Source organism: Cajanus cajan, chromosome 6 (genome assembly GCF_000230855.2).
Source record: "Cajanus cajan strain Asha chromosome 6, NIPB_CcT2T_4, whole genome shotgun sequence".
Lineage (NCBI taxonomy): Eukaryota > Viridiplantae > Streptophyta > Magnoliopsida > Fabales > Fabaceae > Cajanus > Cajanus cajan.
Window position 1 is genome coordinate 59,288,342 of NC_138522.1, and position 19,941 is coordinate 59,308,282.

Here is a 19,941-nt window from a genome sequence, read left to right on the forward strand (position 1 = left end):
AATTAATGTATTTAAATTAGACAGTGGTAGACTGAATATGAAAGGTTTAATTACTTAGAAATAGTTACTATACACTAATTTTTTTAAAAAAATATAAATGCATAAGTAATTATATTTTAAAATAATAATAAAAATTAATATATAACATTAATTATTAATTACAATTCTAATATAAAATTTAATTATAATCAATAAAATAATCATAGAATTTTATTACATAAACAAATATTATTTTAATTATAATCAATAAAAAGATTAATTTTGTATTAAAACTTACAAATATTTATGTTTATTATTTAATATTTTCAACCTGCATTAAATATAGAAAACGTTATAATTGAATAATTTCTTCATTTTACATGTTGGGTGGCTTTAAAGTTAACCTTATCATTACATTTAATTAAAACTATAATTTAAACTTACTTTTCATTTTTATCTTTACATATTATTTCATAACGATTAAATTGTTAAAATTATTATTTAATTTTAATCCTGTTTCAAATCAATTTTAAAAATATATTATATATTATCTTCTTTTAAGAATCACATATACAAATGAATTATAACAAAATTCTATTGAATTTTAATATATATATATATATATATATATATATATATATATATATATATATATATAAATAAATAAGGAGAGATCTATTTATCTTAAAAGTAAGTATATCTAAAATTACTTCGTTTAATAACACATGTTTAACATCAAATTTTAACAATATAACTGTTGAAATTAAATTTTTAAACATATAAATCAAGTTTATAAATTTTTTAAAAAATTTAAAATTATTTAATATTTTATTTTATTGATTCAAATTAACAAATAATTATAAAAATATTATATACGTTAATATCAAGCTTCGAATATATCAACACATCCTATTCAATAGTAATAAATCCTCTTTCATTCCTTTTCCTAGCTACAAAATTAACTTTTTTCCCCTAATAAATAATTAGGATTTTCATATACAACACATTAAATCACAATTCACAAATAAAAACAACAATATCAGAAACATTATTTTTTCCTTCTTTTCTTCCTTCCTTTCAATCCTATACTCGTCAACACGAGTTTTTCTATATCAGAAATGGCTATATTCTATCCAATATTATCATTCTCTACTCCAAATGACTCGTTGATCTCAATGATGGTTCTCAAATTTACATCCAGTGCATCCAATTAATGATGGCCCTTATAACATTGATGGTATACAAAACCATGTGCACCCAAAAAAAACTACATGCTGAATTTTAATGAATTTAATAACTTCTTTAATTTATGTGAACAGTATTTTTTTTATTACATTTAATTTCATTCCCACTTTGTAATTTATTTAATTCTCTGCTTTTTTCTTTTTTAAAAAATATGATTTGCTTATACATTCGCAAAAAACATTTAATATTTTTCTTTTGATGTTGTTTCTAAATATTAATATATTAATTTTAATAATTGTAATATAATTTATTTATTTATAATATATTATATTCCTTCCGTCCTAGAATGAGTGTCTTGTTTTAAAAAAAATGAAAGATCTAAAATAAGTATCATGTTAATTATTCAATATAGTGTTAATTATTAATTTTTATTTACATTCTTAAAAGTATTTTTTTTAGAAAATGATTATTATGTTGAATCATTTATATCAAGAATAATTAATTTTAAAGTTAATTTCATAAAATTACGATTCTGTTATTAATTAATTAATTAAATATGTGTAAAAGAATTGAAGTTGATGATTGATATTGATCCACGTTTTCAAGCACATTAATTTGATGGAGAATCAAGTAATATTTACTTCTTGTTTTGACGTGTTTTACGCGGATTGAAAGTGGTATGGAGGCAGAACCAAAATAAGGAAATTGAAATCTCTTATAAATGGTTTGTCTGTCTCAGAATCTGTGTTGTCTCAAATTCAGCATGTCTGAAGGTGAAAGTGAAGGTGAGTTGGAGTACATGGATGTGGATAGAAAACTCGTTGACAGAATCGCTAAAGACTCAGTCGTTTGGAGCTGTTTCCACGGCCTCGTTGTTGCCGACAAAAGCTATCAGGTCACTCTCACACTCACTCACTCTTGTTCTTCTTTCTAAATTCAATTGGCCACTGTAATGTAATTCCGATTCATTGCAGGCTTCGGGATTCTATCCCGGCATAGGATTGGCGCATGCACCGTTTGCATTGTTGCCAGCACGCTTTCCAGAAAAGGAGTGGAGAGAAGCCTCTGACTTGGCTCCTATTATCAATCACCTTGTTCATCGTGTCAGCTCCGATGCAACGTTTCTTCACGAATCATTCTCCAAGTGCGCTCTCCTCTACTCTTTTTTTCATCTTTCATTTCATTTCTTTTTCTTATGCTTTTCATTATATCTCTCTATTTCTAAATGCAGATCTAAGAAATTGGATGAATTCACCTCTAGGCTTTTGGATATTCATTCCAAGATGCTACAGATTAATAAAAAAGAGGTAAGCGTCTATTATTAGTGCAGTGCTACATTTGTAATGCAGCACCAGCATATCTGTGTTTATTTTATTTATTTGTTTTTGTTGTAAAATTTATTCAAGAGGAACTCCTTATTCTAACCGGGAGATAAAGTGGAATTGTTTTAGAAATTCCAACCAATGTATGTTTTTTATAGAAAACAAAAATCTTACATGTAGATTATTATCTTTACTCTTTTTTCTTCAAGAAAGGAGTATGAGGGATTTACAGATATTATTTTTCTTGTGCCCTAATTTTAATAGGAAATACAATTGGGTCTGCATCGTTCAGATTATTTGCTTGATGAAAAGACTAAATCACTTTTCCTGGTAGAACTGAAAACTATTTCCTCTCCATTCGCCGGTCTTAGTAGTCTTGTGACACAACTTCACAGGTAAGGGTTGCTGTAAATTACACATGCTATATATGCTATCATCTCTAGCTTATGATGATTTGAGAGATCTTTGTTTCATTGCAGCTATGAGTTTTTGACTTTTGTGTACGTTAAATACGTGAACTCTCATTAATTGTTGATAGATATGTTAACAAAAACTGGCTTTCTTTTCTATTTACCTACAAGTCTGGTTGAGTTTGTGGACTGTACGTGTGTGAGTTCTACCAAGTTCTTCAATCCCACTTTTATCACATCTTTCTTTTTAATTCTCTTCCACCTTTTGTTATATTTATTATTTTTTCTCCTATTTTATTTTTATTCTCTATCTTTTTTTCACCTATATCTGTAGATTTAGGATATAGATTTTTTAGGTATAAAATATAAAACAGAAAGTTGGAAATGTACAGGAACTAAATGAATAATTAACACTTAAATTTATTTATTTTGCATCTATGCACTTTTATTTAACAGCTAACTGTAGTTCTGCAATAGCAGTTTTGGGGCTGTTCACTTTGTGTTGTTATACAGGACTGATAACTATGCTTGAAGTTATTCATATGAACTGTGTCGATAATATATTTTCGTTTTAAGAAAATTTCCTTCGAACAAATATCTTTTATTTGTTGGTCATTTTCTAGATATATTCTTTCTCGCTATGGAAAATTGCTTGGACTAGATTCTGAAAGGATTCCGGCAAACGGTGCTCTCGATCAGTATGCAGAAGCCTTGGCTAAAGCTTGGAGTGAGTATAATAACCCCAGGTCAGTTCAGAGAAAAATAATTCCCTTATTGCTTTTGGTTCACTGCTATATTTTCTAATATGTATCCACATGCAGGGCTGTGATTATGATTGTGGTTCTGGCTGAAGAACAAAACATGTATGACCAGTATTTAGTTTCTACAGTTCTAAATGACAGATATCCTTTTCTAATGTTTATCATTAATTATTAATTTATTAACTACAATACAAAAGGGAAAACGTTCATTTTATTCCCATATAGCATAGCAAACCCATTTATTTGTATTATAATTTATGCTATTAAATGTGATACCAGAGAATTTTAAGGAATGCTTAATGCTTTTGTTTGTGTAAAGAAAACTACTGTAGTTTTTAAATATTTGGTACACATTTTTGGGTTGTTGCTGTCCTTAATGTTATAACACGTATAATATTACAACTATACGGAAAACGTTGGCAGAAGTTGATCAACAAGGAGAAATTCTACCAGATGGAACACTTTCTGTGTATGTAGCCTTTGGCCATAAAAGAACTAATTTCCAGCAATGTGTTTGTGGCTTAATTATATTACAAGTCTTTTTGAATACAAAAATTAGTAGATTTTTTAAGTTTTATTATTGAAAATAAAAGGCTTTTTTTTTTTAAGTAGGAAAAACTCTTTTAAATTTGTATCGACACACATTCGAGATTTTTAAGAGTAGAAAAATATAATATGTTGGCATTTGCAGGGATGGAGAAGCAGTTTCGGTAATTTATTTCCGGGCTGGTTGTACACCAGTTGACTATCCTTCAGAATCAGTGAGTATCTGTTTCGTTTTCTATTGACTTGAGCATTTGGAAGGTTAGGCCACTGAATCTGGCATGACCAGAAAGAGTGTCTCTCACTCAGAGTGTTATGAAATGTTACTGTATTGTCAATTAATACTTGGTATTTAATTACTCTACCGTGATGAAAGATGTTATCAGTGTTTTAAAACCCGGACCGACCCGGCCGGTCGGACCGGTTGGACCGGGAACCGGTGGTCCAGCCGGTCCGAATCTGAAGTTGGATCGGTTATGCAGTCGACCCGTTTCAAACCGGATTGAACCGGTCAAATTTCCGGTTCAACCGATGAACCGGTGGGTCAAACCGGTTCAACCACTTTTTTTTTTTTTTTTTACATTTTTTTAAGGGACCATAAATCACAAAAATAATAATGAAAATTGAATCTCTTAATGAAAAAGCAAGGAGTCTTATTAAATATAACAATGACTACTTGTTCTAATATATTTGTTTACAATATATACAACTTAAATAACTTTTATAGTATATTATTAATTTTAAATTATATATTTAATAATGCAATATCTATGTAAATATTACATATATTATTTTCTGATATTAATTGCAAGCATATTATATATGTACATATTATTTATATTTTTAATTTGTATTAATATACCGTTTAACATGTAATTTTTTTATGTATTTTTTTACAAAATAAAAATAAAAATAATTTTAAATAAGATAGAAAAATTAAAATTTAAAATAAGATATGAATTTATTAAAATTTATAAGTATAAAATATATTTAATATGAATACTTTTTAATAAAAATAAATAAAAATCGAGTCATGCGATTCAACTAGTGACCTACCGGTTCAACCTTTGACCCACTGACCCAGTACCTTAACCGGTTCGATGACCGGTCCGGTTTTTAAAACTATGGATGTTATAGATCACGTATCAAGTGAAGTCAATCTGGCCAGAGACCATCCTTTCTAACTCATTAGGCACCTATTTATTTGCCTATGCTATAAGCCTTGTAAATTAACATACATTCACTGCCAAAAATAAAAGTCAAGTAGAAGTAGATCATTGAGTGTGTGACCCCGTCGCACAGTCGCAGCTTTATTGTTAGCTTTTTGGGTCTTACAAATATAAAAAAATTTCGTGAAGATAAATAATATCTTCTTTGGGTCCTAAAAATAGTTTGGTCCATAAATGAGTGGCTATAATACTTAAATATTATTTTTATTTAAAAAATGATTGACCCATAGACTGGCTTGGTCTACTACCCACCAAGATCTAGATTGGGCTAAAAATTTCAGCCTGCTATCAAATTAGTCCAGCCTGTCTAAAAAGTTTTCCAGCTCGAGATGGACCAACCCAAATGGGTTGAGTTGGCCAACTTCACATGATTTTACTTCTTCTTGACTAGAGTATTAAAATGGCTCTAGTCCAATGGACTAGGCCGATTGACATAATACATGGGCTCATACATGGGTTGGAGTAGGTTGTGAAAATTTGGGCCTAAACTTATTTTTGCCTGACCCAAAATGAATTGTCTCGAAGTTGTTTGATGGACTGAGCTAAGCTAGCCACTGAAGCGGAATTATATTTTTATTATTTACTTTTATAATTGGTAAAATCATAGATGATAAATTTAATAATACAAGTGTTATTAATGTCCATTTTAAGGTTATTTTTTTAATGCATATTGAGTTTTGTTTTAATTTATATATTTTATTTTATTTCTATTATTATTGGTTATATTTGCAATTTTATAATACAAATAACAATATGTAACTTTTTATTTTAGTTTATTATAGAGATTAAAATGTTATGATAACTTGCGATATAAAAATTAATTTTTTTTGTAATGATTTAATATTTTTAAAAAATGATTGACCAATGAATGAACCGGTTTGGCTTATGTTTCACCAAAAGGCTGGATTGGACTAGGAAAATTTTAGTTTGATGTTGAATTGGTTCAACTTACCCGGTATGAAAATGTGTTAGCATGTGAAAGGTTATATGAACCGAGTTAGTCCAAATTGACACCTTTTCGTGATATCACAATGTAAAGACTTTCTCTGCACTTATTTTTGGTTTAAAAATTACACAATTTGATTTACTTTTTCTCTTTTCGACCTTCTCCTTTCTAAATATATATTTTTTTTTTTAATCGTAATATTGTTTTCTGCTACGCCTATTTTATCTTGTAATGCTAGTGAGCCATCTAGCTTAACTTCGAGTTCTTATGGTTTTGGTTGGTACATGTTGCACAATATGTAGGAATGGAGGGCTAGGCTATTGATGGAACGATCTTGTGCTGTCAAATGCCCTTCAATATCCTATCATTTGGTTGGCTCCAAAAGGATTCAACAGGAACTTGCAAAGCCTGGTGTTCTTGAGAGGTATCTTCCATCCTTTATGCATTGAAAGTGGTTGATCAATTCAAATATACTAAGTTTAAAAGAAAAGCATATATGCACAATTGTTAGGTTTCATGTAAAGTGATATTATCTATGGAAACAAGTAGTTCTATGACTAATTCTTTGAATCAAAACTATAAACAGGTTCCTTGAAAACAAAGATGACATTGTCAAACTGCGTAAATGCTTTGCTGGGTTGTGGAGTTTGGATGACTCAGATATTGTTGAAAAAGCGATTGAAAGTCCTAAATTATTTATGATGAAACCCCTAAGAAAAGAAGGAGGTCTTGTACCACCTAAACTTTGATTCAACCTACTTTATTGAAAAATAAAAGAGAGTGGAACAAAACCTATCTAACGAACTATAATAATTACTTTCAGGAAAGAATATTTATGGTTATGATGTGAGGGAAACTCTCCTAAGATGGCAGAAACGTAAAACTATAGAAGATGCAGCTTATTTTCTTATGCAGAGGATATTTCCAACTATTTCTTCAACAGTTTTCATGGATCATGGTCTCTGGATTAAAGAACGTGCAAGTTCAGAACTTGGGATATTCAGCACATATTTAAGGTACATTGTTTAGGCACATGTCTATAACAAATCTGAGTTTAAATTTGCATAAACTTGATATCCATGGATTGGAATTTGTAGGAACAAGGATAAGGTTATCATCAACAAGCAAAGTGGTTATTTGATGCGTACAATAGGATCTACTTTATCTTATGGAGAACCTGTACCATGGGGTTTTCCGATGTTAGATAGTGTATACCTAACTGACGAACCCAACAACACCTAAGGTCGTTAGTTATTCGGGCAATTCAAAACATTAGATAAGTGATGATTTACATATTAATGATATCTTTTTTAAAAGAGAGGACACCTAGTTTCTTTTTCTTTTTCCCATAAGATTTTATATAATTATGTAACACCTGTTAATGGTTCCTAAAATGTACACAACAACTTTTTTATTCTATGCAATAAAATATGATAAGTTGTTTTAGCATGAGTTTGAGTTTAGTGGTTTTGAGAATTAATGTAAGTAAATGGTTTGAGTAGGGAATTTTCCATGATGGAAGGTCCATCTTCAAATGAGTAGAGTTCATATTAAAGTAATTAAATGGATTTGTAACTAAGAAATGCAAGTTAGCAACGTGTTTTTTTATAATTTTTTGTTGGTGAAAATTTTATGTGAACTAAATAACCTTAGTGTACTCTTTATTAGTGAGACTGACATGAAACTCATTTTATTAATAAAAAGAAATGTCATAATTATTAATATTTATTTTCGTAACTTTAAGGTGATCACTTATGTATACACCGATCACCATAATATTTGATCCAAATGAATGTACCATTTTTCATCAATTCTGGATTTGAGATCAACTTATGCTAAACATCTTATGTCAACACTCAATGTATTAACTTGGTTGTTTATTAAAAGCCTTTGGTTTATTGGTTTACCAATTATGAATAAAACATACAAGCAATACTATTATATATATTGTTAATGTTATTCTACAAAATTGAGTTTTCACTTTGGTAATATGCATAATGCATAATTCCATTAAATACCAATACATATTATTAAGGTAAAATTATGATTTTAATCGTAGAATAACGTCAAATCTTTGGCTTTATATTTAAGTATTGTCCATTAATTAATTGTGTCTATCTGTAGTGGTCAATTTATTTAAAAAAACTGTGTAGTGTGATTAGTTTGAGACTGTTATTTATAGAATAAAACTTAACTTAGGTGCAGTAATTATTTTGCCATTCTTCAATTAAAATTGAAATTTCATCTTCCTAAAATATTATTAAAATTTGTCCGTATTTATAAAACAAGGATCAAGCAATTATCTTCCTTATATGTAAAACACCAAAACATTAAACTTGTTTAAATAGCATAGCTGACCTGGTTGAAATCATCACAAGAGACATGTGTATTGCCTATTAAAGCTATGTTAGAATGAGGCATTGACATAACAAAATGTAATGATGGGTTAACTCCTTAAGTGTGTTCTTTTTCTGTCATTCCATCCAAATTCACGAGCTCGATTTTCCCACAATGCTGTAAGCCTTCGTTCTTCAATGAGTTCTGCCTCTGCCCTTTCCCTTGCTTGTTCACATGATTCCATCCCAACGTTGCACTTCTCTGCTTCCCTTTGGTAATGTGAAAAGGTTTTCCTGGCATCCATTATTAACCTTTTCGTGTGTTCCAATGTTTCATTGGCCACAATTTTCTGCAAATTTAGCTCCTCGGATAGCATTGTCAGTAGATTCTTATTCATTTCCTCATTCAAAACCGGATCATGTTTACCGCAATCTGCAGTTACAATTAAAAATTAAAAGGTTTTTTCTGTCATGATTGCAAACATAATATGCAGAACTTTTATCAGCATTTTCAGCATACAGAATGATATGGGTTTTACATGAATTTGCGATAAGAATTGCGAATGAAGCAAAAAGATTGAAAGTTTCTTAAACCATCAAAACCTTAGCTTCACATGCATCAAAATATTAGCTTAAAGCAGTTTATTTTGTGAAACGTTTCAACAGTCAGAAAAGCAGAAGAGATAATAGACTTACCAGAAATTGAGCCATTGACAAGTCCTGCAAAAATGAACATGGTTGAGAAATAAAGCAATGTATTAAAGAAGGTGAACACGAGACATAATTAGTGCTGTACAAGCACACGTAGCTACATAAACAAAACTATCCATTAAGGAAGTAAATGCAAAGATTTTAAGAGAAAAAAGTTTCCTCAATTTTATGTCAAAGATAACTAAAACTTGAAACTAATCCTATATGTGGCAATACAAAATACAGTCATCGCAGTTGGCTTAATATCGGATGAACTGAATGCCCCATCTTCCTTCTTCCCTTTTTAAGACCAAAGATAGATCCAAGATTTCAAGATCGCCAATTGAAACTCTAAGCCTAATATGTATGAATTGAATAGCCAAATTAAGAAAATTTTGGCTTTGTACATTAAAAAAAGCATTTTCTGATTATTTTATTTTTCAAAAAAGAAATGGTACAAGGTGCAGAAGTCAGTTCCTCTGCAACTCCAGATTGTGACTAGCGCAGCACAGGCAACAAATAAATGTTAACTAATTGAGAGAACTCTTTTCTATGCACATATCATTTTCCATTTTCAAGCACACGCAAGGTTACTTTAGTCTTCTTCTTATCATCACATCTAATCAAGCTTTTCCTTTTTTCACTTCAAGACCAAATTTGTTACACTGCATAGTGACCAAAAAAAGAAACTCACCCAAAGGATCGAGGAGATACTCTTCTGAAGAGCAGTAACAATCACATGGAGGACAAGAAAATTGAGTAGAAGATGCACTCTTCTTCAACCGCGAGCGACAGGGTGGTCCAACGGTGAACACAAGAAAACAAACACTCATCCAAACCAAAACCCACCTCAAAACAACACCATGAGGACAAAGAAACTTTTGCTCTGGTGAGTGAACCCTCCACACCCTCATTACAAAACCAAAACTTGGAACAAGTTACGAATAGGAACACTTGTTGGATGCTGAAATAAATAAAGAGTTCGAGTGAGAGAGCTAGCTAGCACCTTTAACAGAAGAAGAAAAATTTACAGAATGACATCATAGACGCTGAATTTGACTGTGTAAAGCACAATGATTGAGGAAGAACCCTTAAGTGTCACAGATCAGAGAGTCTCTCTCTATTTTTAAAGTGGAAGACAATGTCCACTTTGTCTTGGGGAAGGGAAAAATAGAAAAAGAGACCCAGATCCCGGTAAAGTGTAAAGATGGTGTCTTTATGGGATTTGCAAACGAGAATTTGTTGCTGAAGAATTAATTTGCATTATGAGAAAGAAAAAGAGTGTTTGCGGCTTTAGGATAACGAAGAAGGTTGCTTTAATTATTGGGTTTGTTTAAAATCTTGACGTTTTTGAAACATTGGGTTAGCCAATAAGGTTGTTGTACTATATACCATTAGCTATTCAATTAGGTTATGAATTATGATGCTATGGCATGTTTGGTTACTCCCAACAGTCACGAGTTCAAATAACAGTGACTCAGTGAGTGAATAAAGAACGAACCAACCGTATGTGCCCTTTAAACTAGGAACGGCTCAACGGAGAGATTCTTTGTTTTGTTGTATGGTCCAGGGTACACGTGCAGGTGTTGCTCAATTTTCAGATCTTACGATAACGACAAGAGCTACCAAATGAACGTTATTCACAATACCATGTTAATTAGTAGCTTAACCTTGGCACAAAATGGAGTAATACCTCGAACTAATAACGAGTTAAATAATGAAGTACTAATAATAATTGTTGCATCTCATGTATATTGCATATATTTTTTTTTAAAATTTAAAAAGTTAATTTTTTTAGACCACAAATATTTAATGACAAAATACTCTCTCGAAATATTTAATACAATTACATATTTAAATTTGATAACATTGAACATTATAAAAATCTGAAAAATTAAAATCATATGTTTTAAAAAAGAAAAAAAAAATTAAGGTTCTACTAATATCTTAACTTGTATATTACACAAGCTAAATGTTTATTATATATAACTAAACTTTATAATAAATTATATATAAATAAATATTATATTTGAATATATAAATTATATTTAAAAATTATAAAATAAATATTTTTAAATATATTTATTATATTTTATATTTATGATAAAAAATTTAAAATTAATTTTAATTATTGATAGTTTATTTAAAATATTAATATTTTATTTATAAATAAATATGGTAAATAAAGTAGTTACTAAAATGGGTAGCCTAATTATCTAAAAAAAATATGGTAAATAAAAATTGAAATAGATAAAAAAAATTTAAAAAATTAAAATTGAAAATGATAAATAAATATTTCTAAATGACGAAGGACGCTCTCTTACATAAAATAGTGTTTGTATTTAATATGCTGTATAAAAATATTTTTTGAAATTTTCTTTGATAAGGACATTTTTAGGTGTTTTATTTCAATGATAAATTTTTTAAAAATTACTTTAAAAGTCAACTAACTAATCATAAATTATGGTTTGTGATTAGATAATAATTTAAAAAATGTTTTGTACTATTAATTCATAGTTTTTTTTTTCTTTCCTTATTAAAAAGAAATAGGATTTTTTTTCTTAGTTATTCTATCAAATAATCGTCCCTCATTACTTTAAGATACCAACACTGAAACAATTAATTAATTTGTGCCAACGTCGACCTTAAATTTAATAATGACTTGATTTAAGATTCAAATTTAATGGTATGATCTGAACATCACATCAACAAAACCATTTATGGAATACCGCTCATCATGTTTTTTCAACCCCAATACATGCATGTCAAGAGAAGAGGCAATTAGTTTCTACTTGCTCTATTTGGAATCTCCGCCAGAGTCTACCGGCCAAATTTTTTTTTAAGGAACCATACTAATATAATAATTTATACCTAGTATAAAATTACTTTTTTGTGTTTATTTTATTATTTATTAAATTTTAGTTTTTCTTTTTTATTAATTATAAAATTTGTTGTATAATTTATTGTATAAGTAAATATATTTTTTTTTATTTTTCTCTACTTTCTGGCCTTCGTCTCTCTTTACTCTTAAAACTAAATTCTATTTTCATTTTTCTCTATTCAAAAGTTTAAAATAATATTAATTATCATCTTTAAATGTCTTATATTATTTAATTCTTAAATATTTTACAGACATATTATGGACGAAAAAATAATAAAGAATGTCATTTTAAAAAGTAAAAAAAAAATAGTGTAAAATAAAAATATTAATTAATATCTTCAATCTATATGTTATCTTTCTACATAGATAAACTATTAGAAATTATAAATCTCATGTGCAAATCATGGTTCTTAGTCTTATGAGAAAAAAGAAACACATAAGATGCAGCAAGACTCCGTAATTAACTGGATAGCATGTTTGGAATTTTCACATTAAGCGGTCAAGAATGAAGTCCAATATTCACAAACATCAAGGATCACAAAGCGAGTACAAACTCTAAAAACACCCTGTATGTTCAAGCTCTTCTAAATTCTGTCATAATGTATAATACAGGGTACATTCATTATGCATTACCGCCATTACACAAAGCAACAATTCCCTACAATTGGATCCCAATCTTATGATGAATGAATGAAAGATTAGAGCTGCTAACTAGCAAGTAACAACCTTTTATCTCCTTGTCCTTTCCTTCTTTACTTTCCCCTGTTTTGGAAATGATCTTTTCTTTTATCAAAAACACAAAGAAAGAACAACCCACTATCGAGTAAACATGAATCCCGAATTCAGAAACTAGCTAGGCACACTGAATGCACACTCAAAGACAACAGCGTGTTAGGTTGTGTGTTACACATGATTGATATGCGCATTAAATAGAAGCAAATTATACTAACTTGTGCGTTATTTTCAATGAATTGGACGGGAAAATTGAGTAATCCATCATGCATTGTGAAAGCTTAACTAGACACGCAATTTGTCTCATCATGATTGTCCACATTTTCATCATCAGAATCAGAATCAGGAAGATGATCAAAAAATGCATCGAGGTACCAGGAACATGAACCATTGGAGTCATGCTTATTGGAATGGGCTCTCCATTTCTGATCAGCAACCATATCAGGAGAGAGTCCCCATTCAAGCAGTTCATCGTCCGTATGATGAACAGCCAAGCTGTATTCTCCACCACTCCCCAACTGGATCACGCGAAACTCACAGTTCCCCAAATTGTTCAGAAGCTCAAACTGTTCAACCGTCCACTTGAACCACTTCATCAGAAAAACACGAGATGCCAGCCCATGGGACACAATTATCAAATTCAGATCATCAGAAGGATCATGGTGAAGCCTGTTCATGTCAACGTCCCTCCATAGAGATTCAAGAAAACCTGCAAAACAAAACAAAACGAGACATCTTAATTTAACACCACACAGATAAATGAAAATTCAACATCAATTTAGTCAAAATTAGCCAACATTAATTGTCGAATAGGACAAAACTAAGATACAAAAATACTCTTGCTATTGTTATCCAATTAAAATTGAAATTTTACATGAGTAATACACATTAACATTTAATAGAATCTTTAATTATAAAAATACATATTAGCTGAGTGAAATTCCAACTCTAATAAAAAAATAACATCAAATACTACATATGAAGTCTTTGGAGAAAATTTGCATACATTACTTTACTCTTTAAGTACTGTTATTATGCATCATATCAACATAAAACTCTTAAGTGTAAAACAACACCAACGGTAAGTCCTATATCTAAGATTTTTGGTAAGTTTTATCCTTATTGAATAACCTAAAGCAGTGCAGATCTAGAAACAGAAACTCAGCCCGTAAACAATTCTTTAAAAACTTGTAATCATCTAATATTTTTCCTAGTTTCAACTTGGACAAAACTCAGGTATAGTGTTACAATATTATTGGTGTTGTTATCTAATCAAAATTAAAATTTCACCTCAATAATATACGTAAATATATATTACCAAAGTTTATATTAGATATAAATGAGAAAAGTAAAACTCCAATTTTAATCAGAAAACAAGAAATAACAGTACCTTTTGTCATTTAAAGTTTAGGACAAAACTTAAGTGTAATCTAGCATAGGCGCAGAATCTAAGTTGGAGGTTCAGCTCAGAAATACGCGATTAAATATAAATGTGAATTACGAAGGAGAAACTCGATGAGAGCAGCACTAACATCCTATGGTATTGTTATATACTTGAATCAGCTAGGTCTAGGATAATAGGTCGAGTAAGTGGTAACTAGAATTTCAGTTGGATGATCCTCATAATTAAGATAAGATATATCCAATTGTAATTAAAAAAGAAGAAAAAGAAATTGCATGAAAAGTTGAATCGGAGAAGGAAGGGAAAGGAAAGAGTACTGGAAACGCGATCGAAGACGTCGGCGGCGGACTCTCCCTCGGGGAAGCGATAGAAGAATCTGCCGAAGCGTTGGCGAGTCTCCTTGATGACGTTCATGCGCTCCTGCGCCTGGAAATTGCCGAAGTCCTGTTCCCGAATGCGGCACTCTTCTCTGACGCCGATGACGCGCTTCTTGGAGAAGGCGCGGCCGAGCTCGCGGAGCGTGGATCGGGTGCGCGCGTAGGGTGAGACGTAGAAGTAGACGCGCCAATTGTCTGACTCTGAGCCCTCCCCCTCCCCCTCGATCACGTGGCGAATGCGGGCCCCAGCGGCACGCGCCTGCGCTATCCCCTGCTCCGTCAACTCGATCTTGGGGTCCGGGGTGGTATCGTATGCGGTCGGATCCAGGTTACCCTCCGACTCACCGTGCCGCATCAGAATTATTCTCTTCGGCAACACTCCTCCCCTCTTCTCTCTCTTGCTACACATTCTCATTCTCCTCCTTTTCCCTTTCACTCCTCACTCCTCACTCCTCAGCTTTATGATTGCTTTTTCATTCCTCTTCTCTTCTCTTCTCATCACTCATCACTCATCACTCATCACTCATCACTCATCTCTCTCGCTCCCACCTCCTTCCAAACCAACCTCCATACCTTATCTGTCTCTATTGTGTGTGACACCTCGATCAATACCTGAAGACCACATCTGTCATTTTTTTTTATTACATGGATTGCTATTGTATTTTTTTTTTAAGTTCAATGGTGATGTGATATTGATGTATATATTTTTTTTTACATAAAGAATTTTTCTTTATTTGACTTTCTTTTGCATTATTTATTTTTTCATTTTATATTGATGATTGAAACAAAAATAAACAAATTTAAAATCTAAATGATGACTCTAAATTTTATTATTATTACCATCACTTGACTTTAAGCACTTGAACCCACAAAGTTGTGTACAAAATCTTTCAGCAATTTTTTATTAGGATAACGAATTCATATGTTGTACACTTTTGAATATTTAAATCACCTTCCAGTTTTAGTTTACATATGTCCTACAAACTTTGTCGAGTTCACCACACAATTGATGAGGCAAATTTACTGTTTGTATTTGCATTGTACAAGGAAGCAAAGCTATAAGAACAAAATGAGTAAGAGTAACACTCCCAACAAAGGAAATTATTTTTGTCTTCCAATCACTCAATCCATGCACCTTTCAATCTCTATCATAAGATTTTGGTAAGGATTTTATAGGAGAGATTACAAAAACTAATAGGTCTCATGTGCTTTAACAAGACAACTTTTTCCACCTTAGGGATAGGGATAAGGGTGATTAATATCTCATTAACAAATGCCATCCTAGAAGGGTTCACCTAAAACTCGTACTGAAGGGCCCATCGTCTACCATTGATACTGATAAAAAATAGCTTACAAGCCACATCCAATCCAGGGGCTTTAAATCCACCCATACTTCTCACCGCATTGAAAATCTCCATATCAGAAAAAGCAGAGCCTAAGGTCCGGTAAGAAATCTCATTTAAATTCGAAAAACTATTTTCCAAACAGAAATTAGTAGATGTGCTCGGGTCCTTGAATAAAATTTTATAATACTCAGTCACCATACCTTCTAATTATGTATTATCTGCCCATCCTCGGTTTGAAGCACAATCACCTTATTTCTCCTACGAATAACAATAGTCCCATGAAAGAACCTAGTATTTTTATCTCTAAGTTGAAGCCATTTACAGTGAGACTTCTTAAACCATAAAAGTTATTCTCTTACTACTTACTAGTAATTGTTCATGGTGTTGCTTGAAAGTCATCCAAGAAAGGATTAACTTCCTGATTGAGTTTTCTAGCAATAACATTTAGTAGCCTTAGGAGTTTTCATTTTGTCAGGAAAATAAATACATTACAGTTCCACACCTTAAAAGAGTCCTGTATATGTGGGTTACTCGGGAATTTCAATCACTAGAGGTTCTCCACTCTCTCCTTATAACATTTGGGAATTGCTCACGTGTCAACCAAATCGCTTCAAATCTAAAGGGTCTCCTTTCCCTTCTGACTTAAGGGACAATGATCTGACTTAAGGGGATTCAAATGCATGAGCTTAGCCTCCAAAAACTCCAACCTCTAGTTATAAGAAATCAAGCACCTATCAAGTCAGTCTAATAAGGAACCACGCCTCTAAGTGAAAAGAGCACCTTGAAATCCTATGTTTAGAAGCTTGCACTCACGAACACATGTTTTGAAAGCATCATCCCCACGACGATCCCTCATCATAGAAACGGTTCTAATAAAAATGTTTGCCAAGGGTTAACACAAAAGCACGCATGTCTTCATTAAGGAGAATAATGTGCATGGCAACATCAAAAAGGAGATTTCACGTAGCTTTTAGACTTGTCTGCACGCATAAAAAGATGGTACATCCCTCAAACTTCCCCTTATATATCACTCCTTAGGCCCACTACGAGTTTTGGAGGGAGGATAAGGAACCTCCACTTCCTTATTTTTTAAATTGGTCATGTGTATAACCCTTTTTGAATATTTGCTAGTCATCTGCTATGGATATTTGCTCCCATGTGCATCACGTATTTTGCTTGCACAATCAACGATATTATTAAGCGTAACAAAACGTGGTCCATTGCCATTATGGCCACGCGAATCATTCGCATTTAATTTCTCCTTTCTCTTTTCCTACCTTTATGCACAATCATCTAGGGTTCGTACAACTCGCCAAAATTTGTAACGGTCCAATCTTTTAAGGGCTAACGTTAGTTGTTGGCTCCTTTTGCACACCACCGGCAATCTCCATGGATGCTCCCTCAATACTAGGTGCTCTAGGATCAACGTCTACCCCTGCTGAATCCATGCATTGACACTATTTGTGACCATACTTCCCACACTTAAAACATATAGGGTGTAACCATTCATATTCATGTATTAGGATATGTTTCAACATGTTGATTTGTGAGACCAATTTTTTTCCAATGTCAAACTCTACACATATTCTCACAAAACACTCCCACGATTTTATAAACGTTAACTTATCAATTTTGAATATGATGTCTAACTTGGTACCAATTCATCAGCTAATAAAAAACTCGATAGGAAGACTCGATATTCTAATTCAATCTATAATCTTTTTCACTTTTTTTTATTAGTCGTGAAAAAAGATCTCCACCTTTAAACTATAATATAATGATTAACTATCATCCAATGCCCTTCAAACAAAACATGTTTGTAATTCTCCTTAGCCTCAAATTGATTGAGGAAATAATCTTGTGACATATCCAAAATTTGAACAACATTGGTCTCTGCTCACTCACGTTGCACCTTGTTCTCAATATGTATGTAACATGCTTACCTAAAACACTGATCACTAGTGAATTCCTCCATGAATTGCACCATTATTCAAACTCCTTCTATGTCACTAGGATAGTAGGGTAAGGGCCTAATATTGAATCATCATCATCAAAGACAATTTTTCTTATAGATCTCTTCTTTTAGAGGTTTCATTTCTTTCATAAAACTATTAAAATCAGTAAAGATATTTCCTCCCCCAAAAGATAAAAGGCTCTCCATATATGACTTGGCGGAATCTTTATCATTATTAAATTGCAAGGTATCATTCATATTCTCATCTCGCCTCAAACTTGTTCTTTATTTTAACTTTTTTTAGTACTCCTATTGCTAGAATCATCCTCCTTAGACTCAAATCCCTCCAAAATCCTAACAGAGCTCATTGTAACTTTTTTATTATTATATTCCTCACATTATTCTTCAAAGTACATTAACAATATTATTAATAGATATTTTGCACCATTAACATAGTAATCCAATAAAGAGATTTGTGACAAGAATATGATATGCTAATAGTTAATAGTGGATAAACACATCTTCATTTTTAAAAGTAAGAGAACTAAAATGATTTTTTTAAAAATATTTTATTTGTAATTAAATTAATTTAGAATATAAGATTAAATATGTTTAGGGTATTTACAAAATTATTGTCTTTTGATTTTAGTCCATATGATTTTTTTTTGGTTAATTTTAGTGCTCACAACTGATATAATTTTCATCCTCATTGTTAATTTATGTCATTAACCTTAATGGTGTGTTTGGATGAGGAATTTTACAAATTCAAGGAATTTGAAATTCTTGGTATTTGAATTACTTTGATTTCAATTTCTTTCACTCTTAAAATATTTTGTTTGGATAAGTCGATTCAATTTTTTTAAAAATTTAAATTATTAATTTAGATATGATAATTTGATTTTATCATGATAAAATTGATTTTAAAAATATATTTATATGTTAAGATTTTTAAATAAAATTTTATAAAAAAAATATTAACCAATTTTTAAATATTTAATAATTTTAAAAATTAATATTAGATAATATTTAATAATTTTTAAATTATTTTTAAATATTCAATAATTAAAAATATGAAAATATAAGATAAAATATATAAGTGAAATAAGATGAAAAAATATGAGGAATTTCAAATTCTTATCTTTTTGGGGGAATTTGAAATTTTACTGTTTCAAAGAATTTCACAAATGCTTGAATTTCAAATTCTTTGTAAATTCTCCATCCAAACAAAGTATTTCACCTCAAAAAATTTGAAATTCTTCAAATAAATGAATTACTCCATTAAAATTTTCCATCCAAACATATTCTAACGGATTCAACAAATTTGTTTTTGTGCCACCGTAGTTATTAATTTTTCTTATTATTAGGAAAAGGGCCAAAAAGATCAGGAAAACCAGCAAAAACTAACAAAAGGAAAACAGTAGCTGAAAAATCAGCCAACAAAAAATTCCTGGGAAAAATCAATTTATCCCCTACTAAAATCCACAGCGCGACTGAATTTTGCAACATTATTCGCGAAACCTTTAATCTCTCTAAAAACGTAACACTTGAAAGCAATAGTGGTTGCAATCAAATCCTTTATTTTACTCGAAAACTTGCTGGGATAAATAGTTTGACATTTGTGTAAGATAAGAGTTCAAACCCTATTTTAGATATAAAATCGTAATTGAAATCATCTCAATTATGATAGAAAGAATTTATATTTCATAATTATACTATTAAAAAAAATCTTTATTCAACCAAAATTTATTTTTTAGTTATATATTATTTAATTGCTTAAAATTTATAGTTGACATGAGATTTGGATTTTTTTTAATACACTCCTCACGTTTAATATTATTGGACTTGGTA

General features: G+C 30.8%; 3 protein-coding genes across 6 annotated transcripts; 1 reads left to right on the plus strand and 2 right to left on the minus strand.

Annotated features, from left to right (window-relative positions):
- The first annotated feature begins 1,638 nt into the window (after positions 1–1,638).
- On the plus strand, positions 1,639–8,271 carry LOC109797450 (glutathione synthetase, chloroplastic). 2 transcript variants are annotated; one of them, XM_029271063.2, is made up of 12 exons: positions 1,641–2,059; positions 2,139–2,308; positions 2,396–2,471; positions 2,751–2,881; positions 3,520–3,642; positions 3,718–3,798; positions 4,046–4,126; positions 4,349–4,418; positions 6,678–6,799; positions 6,962–7,101; positions 7,199–7,391; positions 7,473–8,270. In XM_029271063.2, exons 1-12 carry the CDS (start codon positions 1,886–1,888, stop codon positions 7,615–7,617), a joined length of 1,506 nt encoding a protein of 501 aa, XP_029126896.1. In that variant the 5' UTR covers positions 1,641–1,885; the 3' UTR covers positions 7,618–8,270. The 2 variants fall into 2 exon arrangements, with proteins under 2 accessions (XP_082915264.1, XP_029126896.1); XM_083059138.1 differs by lacking the exon at positions 4,046–4,126 and having other exon boundaries at positions 1,639–2,059; positions 3,718–3,759; positions 7,473–8,271.
- A 380-nt stretch (positions 8,272–8,651) lies between these two features.
- On the minus strand, positions 8,652–10,791 carry LOC109797261 (uncharacterized). 3 transcript variants are annotated; one of them, XM_020357244.3, is made up of 4 exons: positions 10,491–10,781; positions 10,096–10,365; positions 9,408–9,431; positions 8,652–9,144 (listed from the first exon to the last, which is right to left on the minus strand). In XM_020357244.3, the coding sequence occupies exons 2-4, from the start codon at positions 10,313–10,315 to the stop codon at positions 8,822–8,824; spliced, it is 567 nt and encodes a 188-aa protein (XP_020212833.1). In that variant the 5' UTR covers positions 10,316–10,365; positions 10,491–10,781; the 3' UTR covers positions 8,652–8,821. The 3 variants fall into 3 exon arrangements, with proteins under 3 accessions (XP_020212833.1, XP_020212832.1, XP_029126897.1); XM_020357243.2 differs by having other exon boundaries at positions 10,096–10,781; XM_029271064.2 differs by lacking the exon at positions 9,408–9,431 and having other exon boundaries at positions 10,096–10,791.
- Positions 10,792–12,781: 1,990 nt separating this feature from the next.
- Positions 12,782–15,444, minus strand: LOC109797133 (phosphoglycerate mutase-like protein AT74H). The gene is made up of 2 exons (XM_020357057.3): positions 14,734–15,444; positions 12,782–13,723 (listed from the first exon to the last, which is right to left on the minus strand). The coding sequence occupies exons 1-2, from the start codon at positions 15,206–15,208 to the stop codon at positions 13,296–13,298; spliced, it is 903 nt and encodes a 300-aa protein (XP_020212646.1). The 5' UTR covers positions 15,209–15,444; the 3' UTR covers positions 12,782–13,295.
- Positions 15,445–19,941: the final 4,497 nt, after the last annotated feature.

Bases quoted from the DNA above. Each gene is read 5' to 3' on its own strand.
- LOC109797133 (XM_020357057.3), bottom strand. From the start codon at position 15,208: ATGAGAATGTGTAGCAAGAGAGAGAAGAGGGGAGGAGTGTTGCCGAAG. The intron at 13,724-14,733 runs GTACTCTTTCCT...TTTGTTTTGCAG, and splicing joins CGTCTTCGATCGCGTTTCCA to GTTTTCTTGAATCTCTATGG.
- LOC109797261 (XM_020357244.3), bottom strand. From the start codon at position 10,315: ATGAGGGTGTGGAGGGTTCACTCACCAGAGCAAAAGTTTCTTTGTCCT. The intron at 9,432-10,095 runs GTGAGTTTCTTT...TCATTTTTGCAG, and splicing joins GTATCTCCTCGATCCTTTGG to GACTTGTCAATGGCTCAATT. The intron at 9,145-9,407 runs GTAAGTCTATTA...TTGTAACTGCAG, and splicing joins TGTCAATGGCTCAATTTCTG to ATTGCGGTAAACATGATCCG.
- LOC109797450 (XM_029271063.2), top strand. From the start codon at position 1,886: ATGGTTTGTCTGTCTCAGAATCTGTGTTGTCTCAAATTCAGCATGTCT. The intron at 2,060-2,138 runs GTCACTCTCACA...GATTCATTGCAG, and splicing joins TTGCCGACAAAAGCTATCAG to GCTTCGGGATTCTATCCCGG. The intron at 7,392-7,472 runs GTACATTGTTTA...TGGAATTTGTAG, and splicing joins ATATTCAGCACATATTTAAG to GAACAAGGATAAGGTTATCA.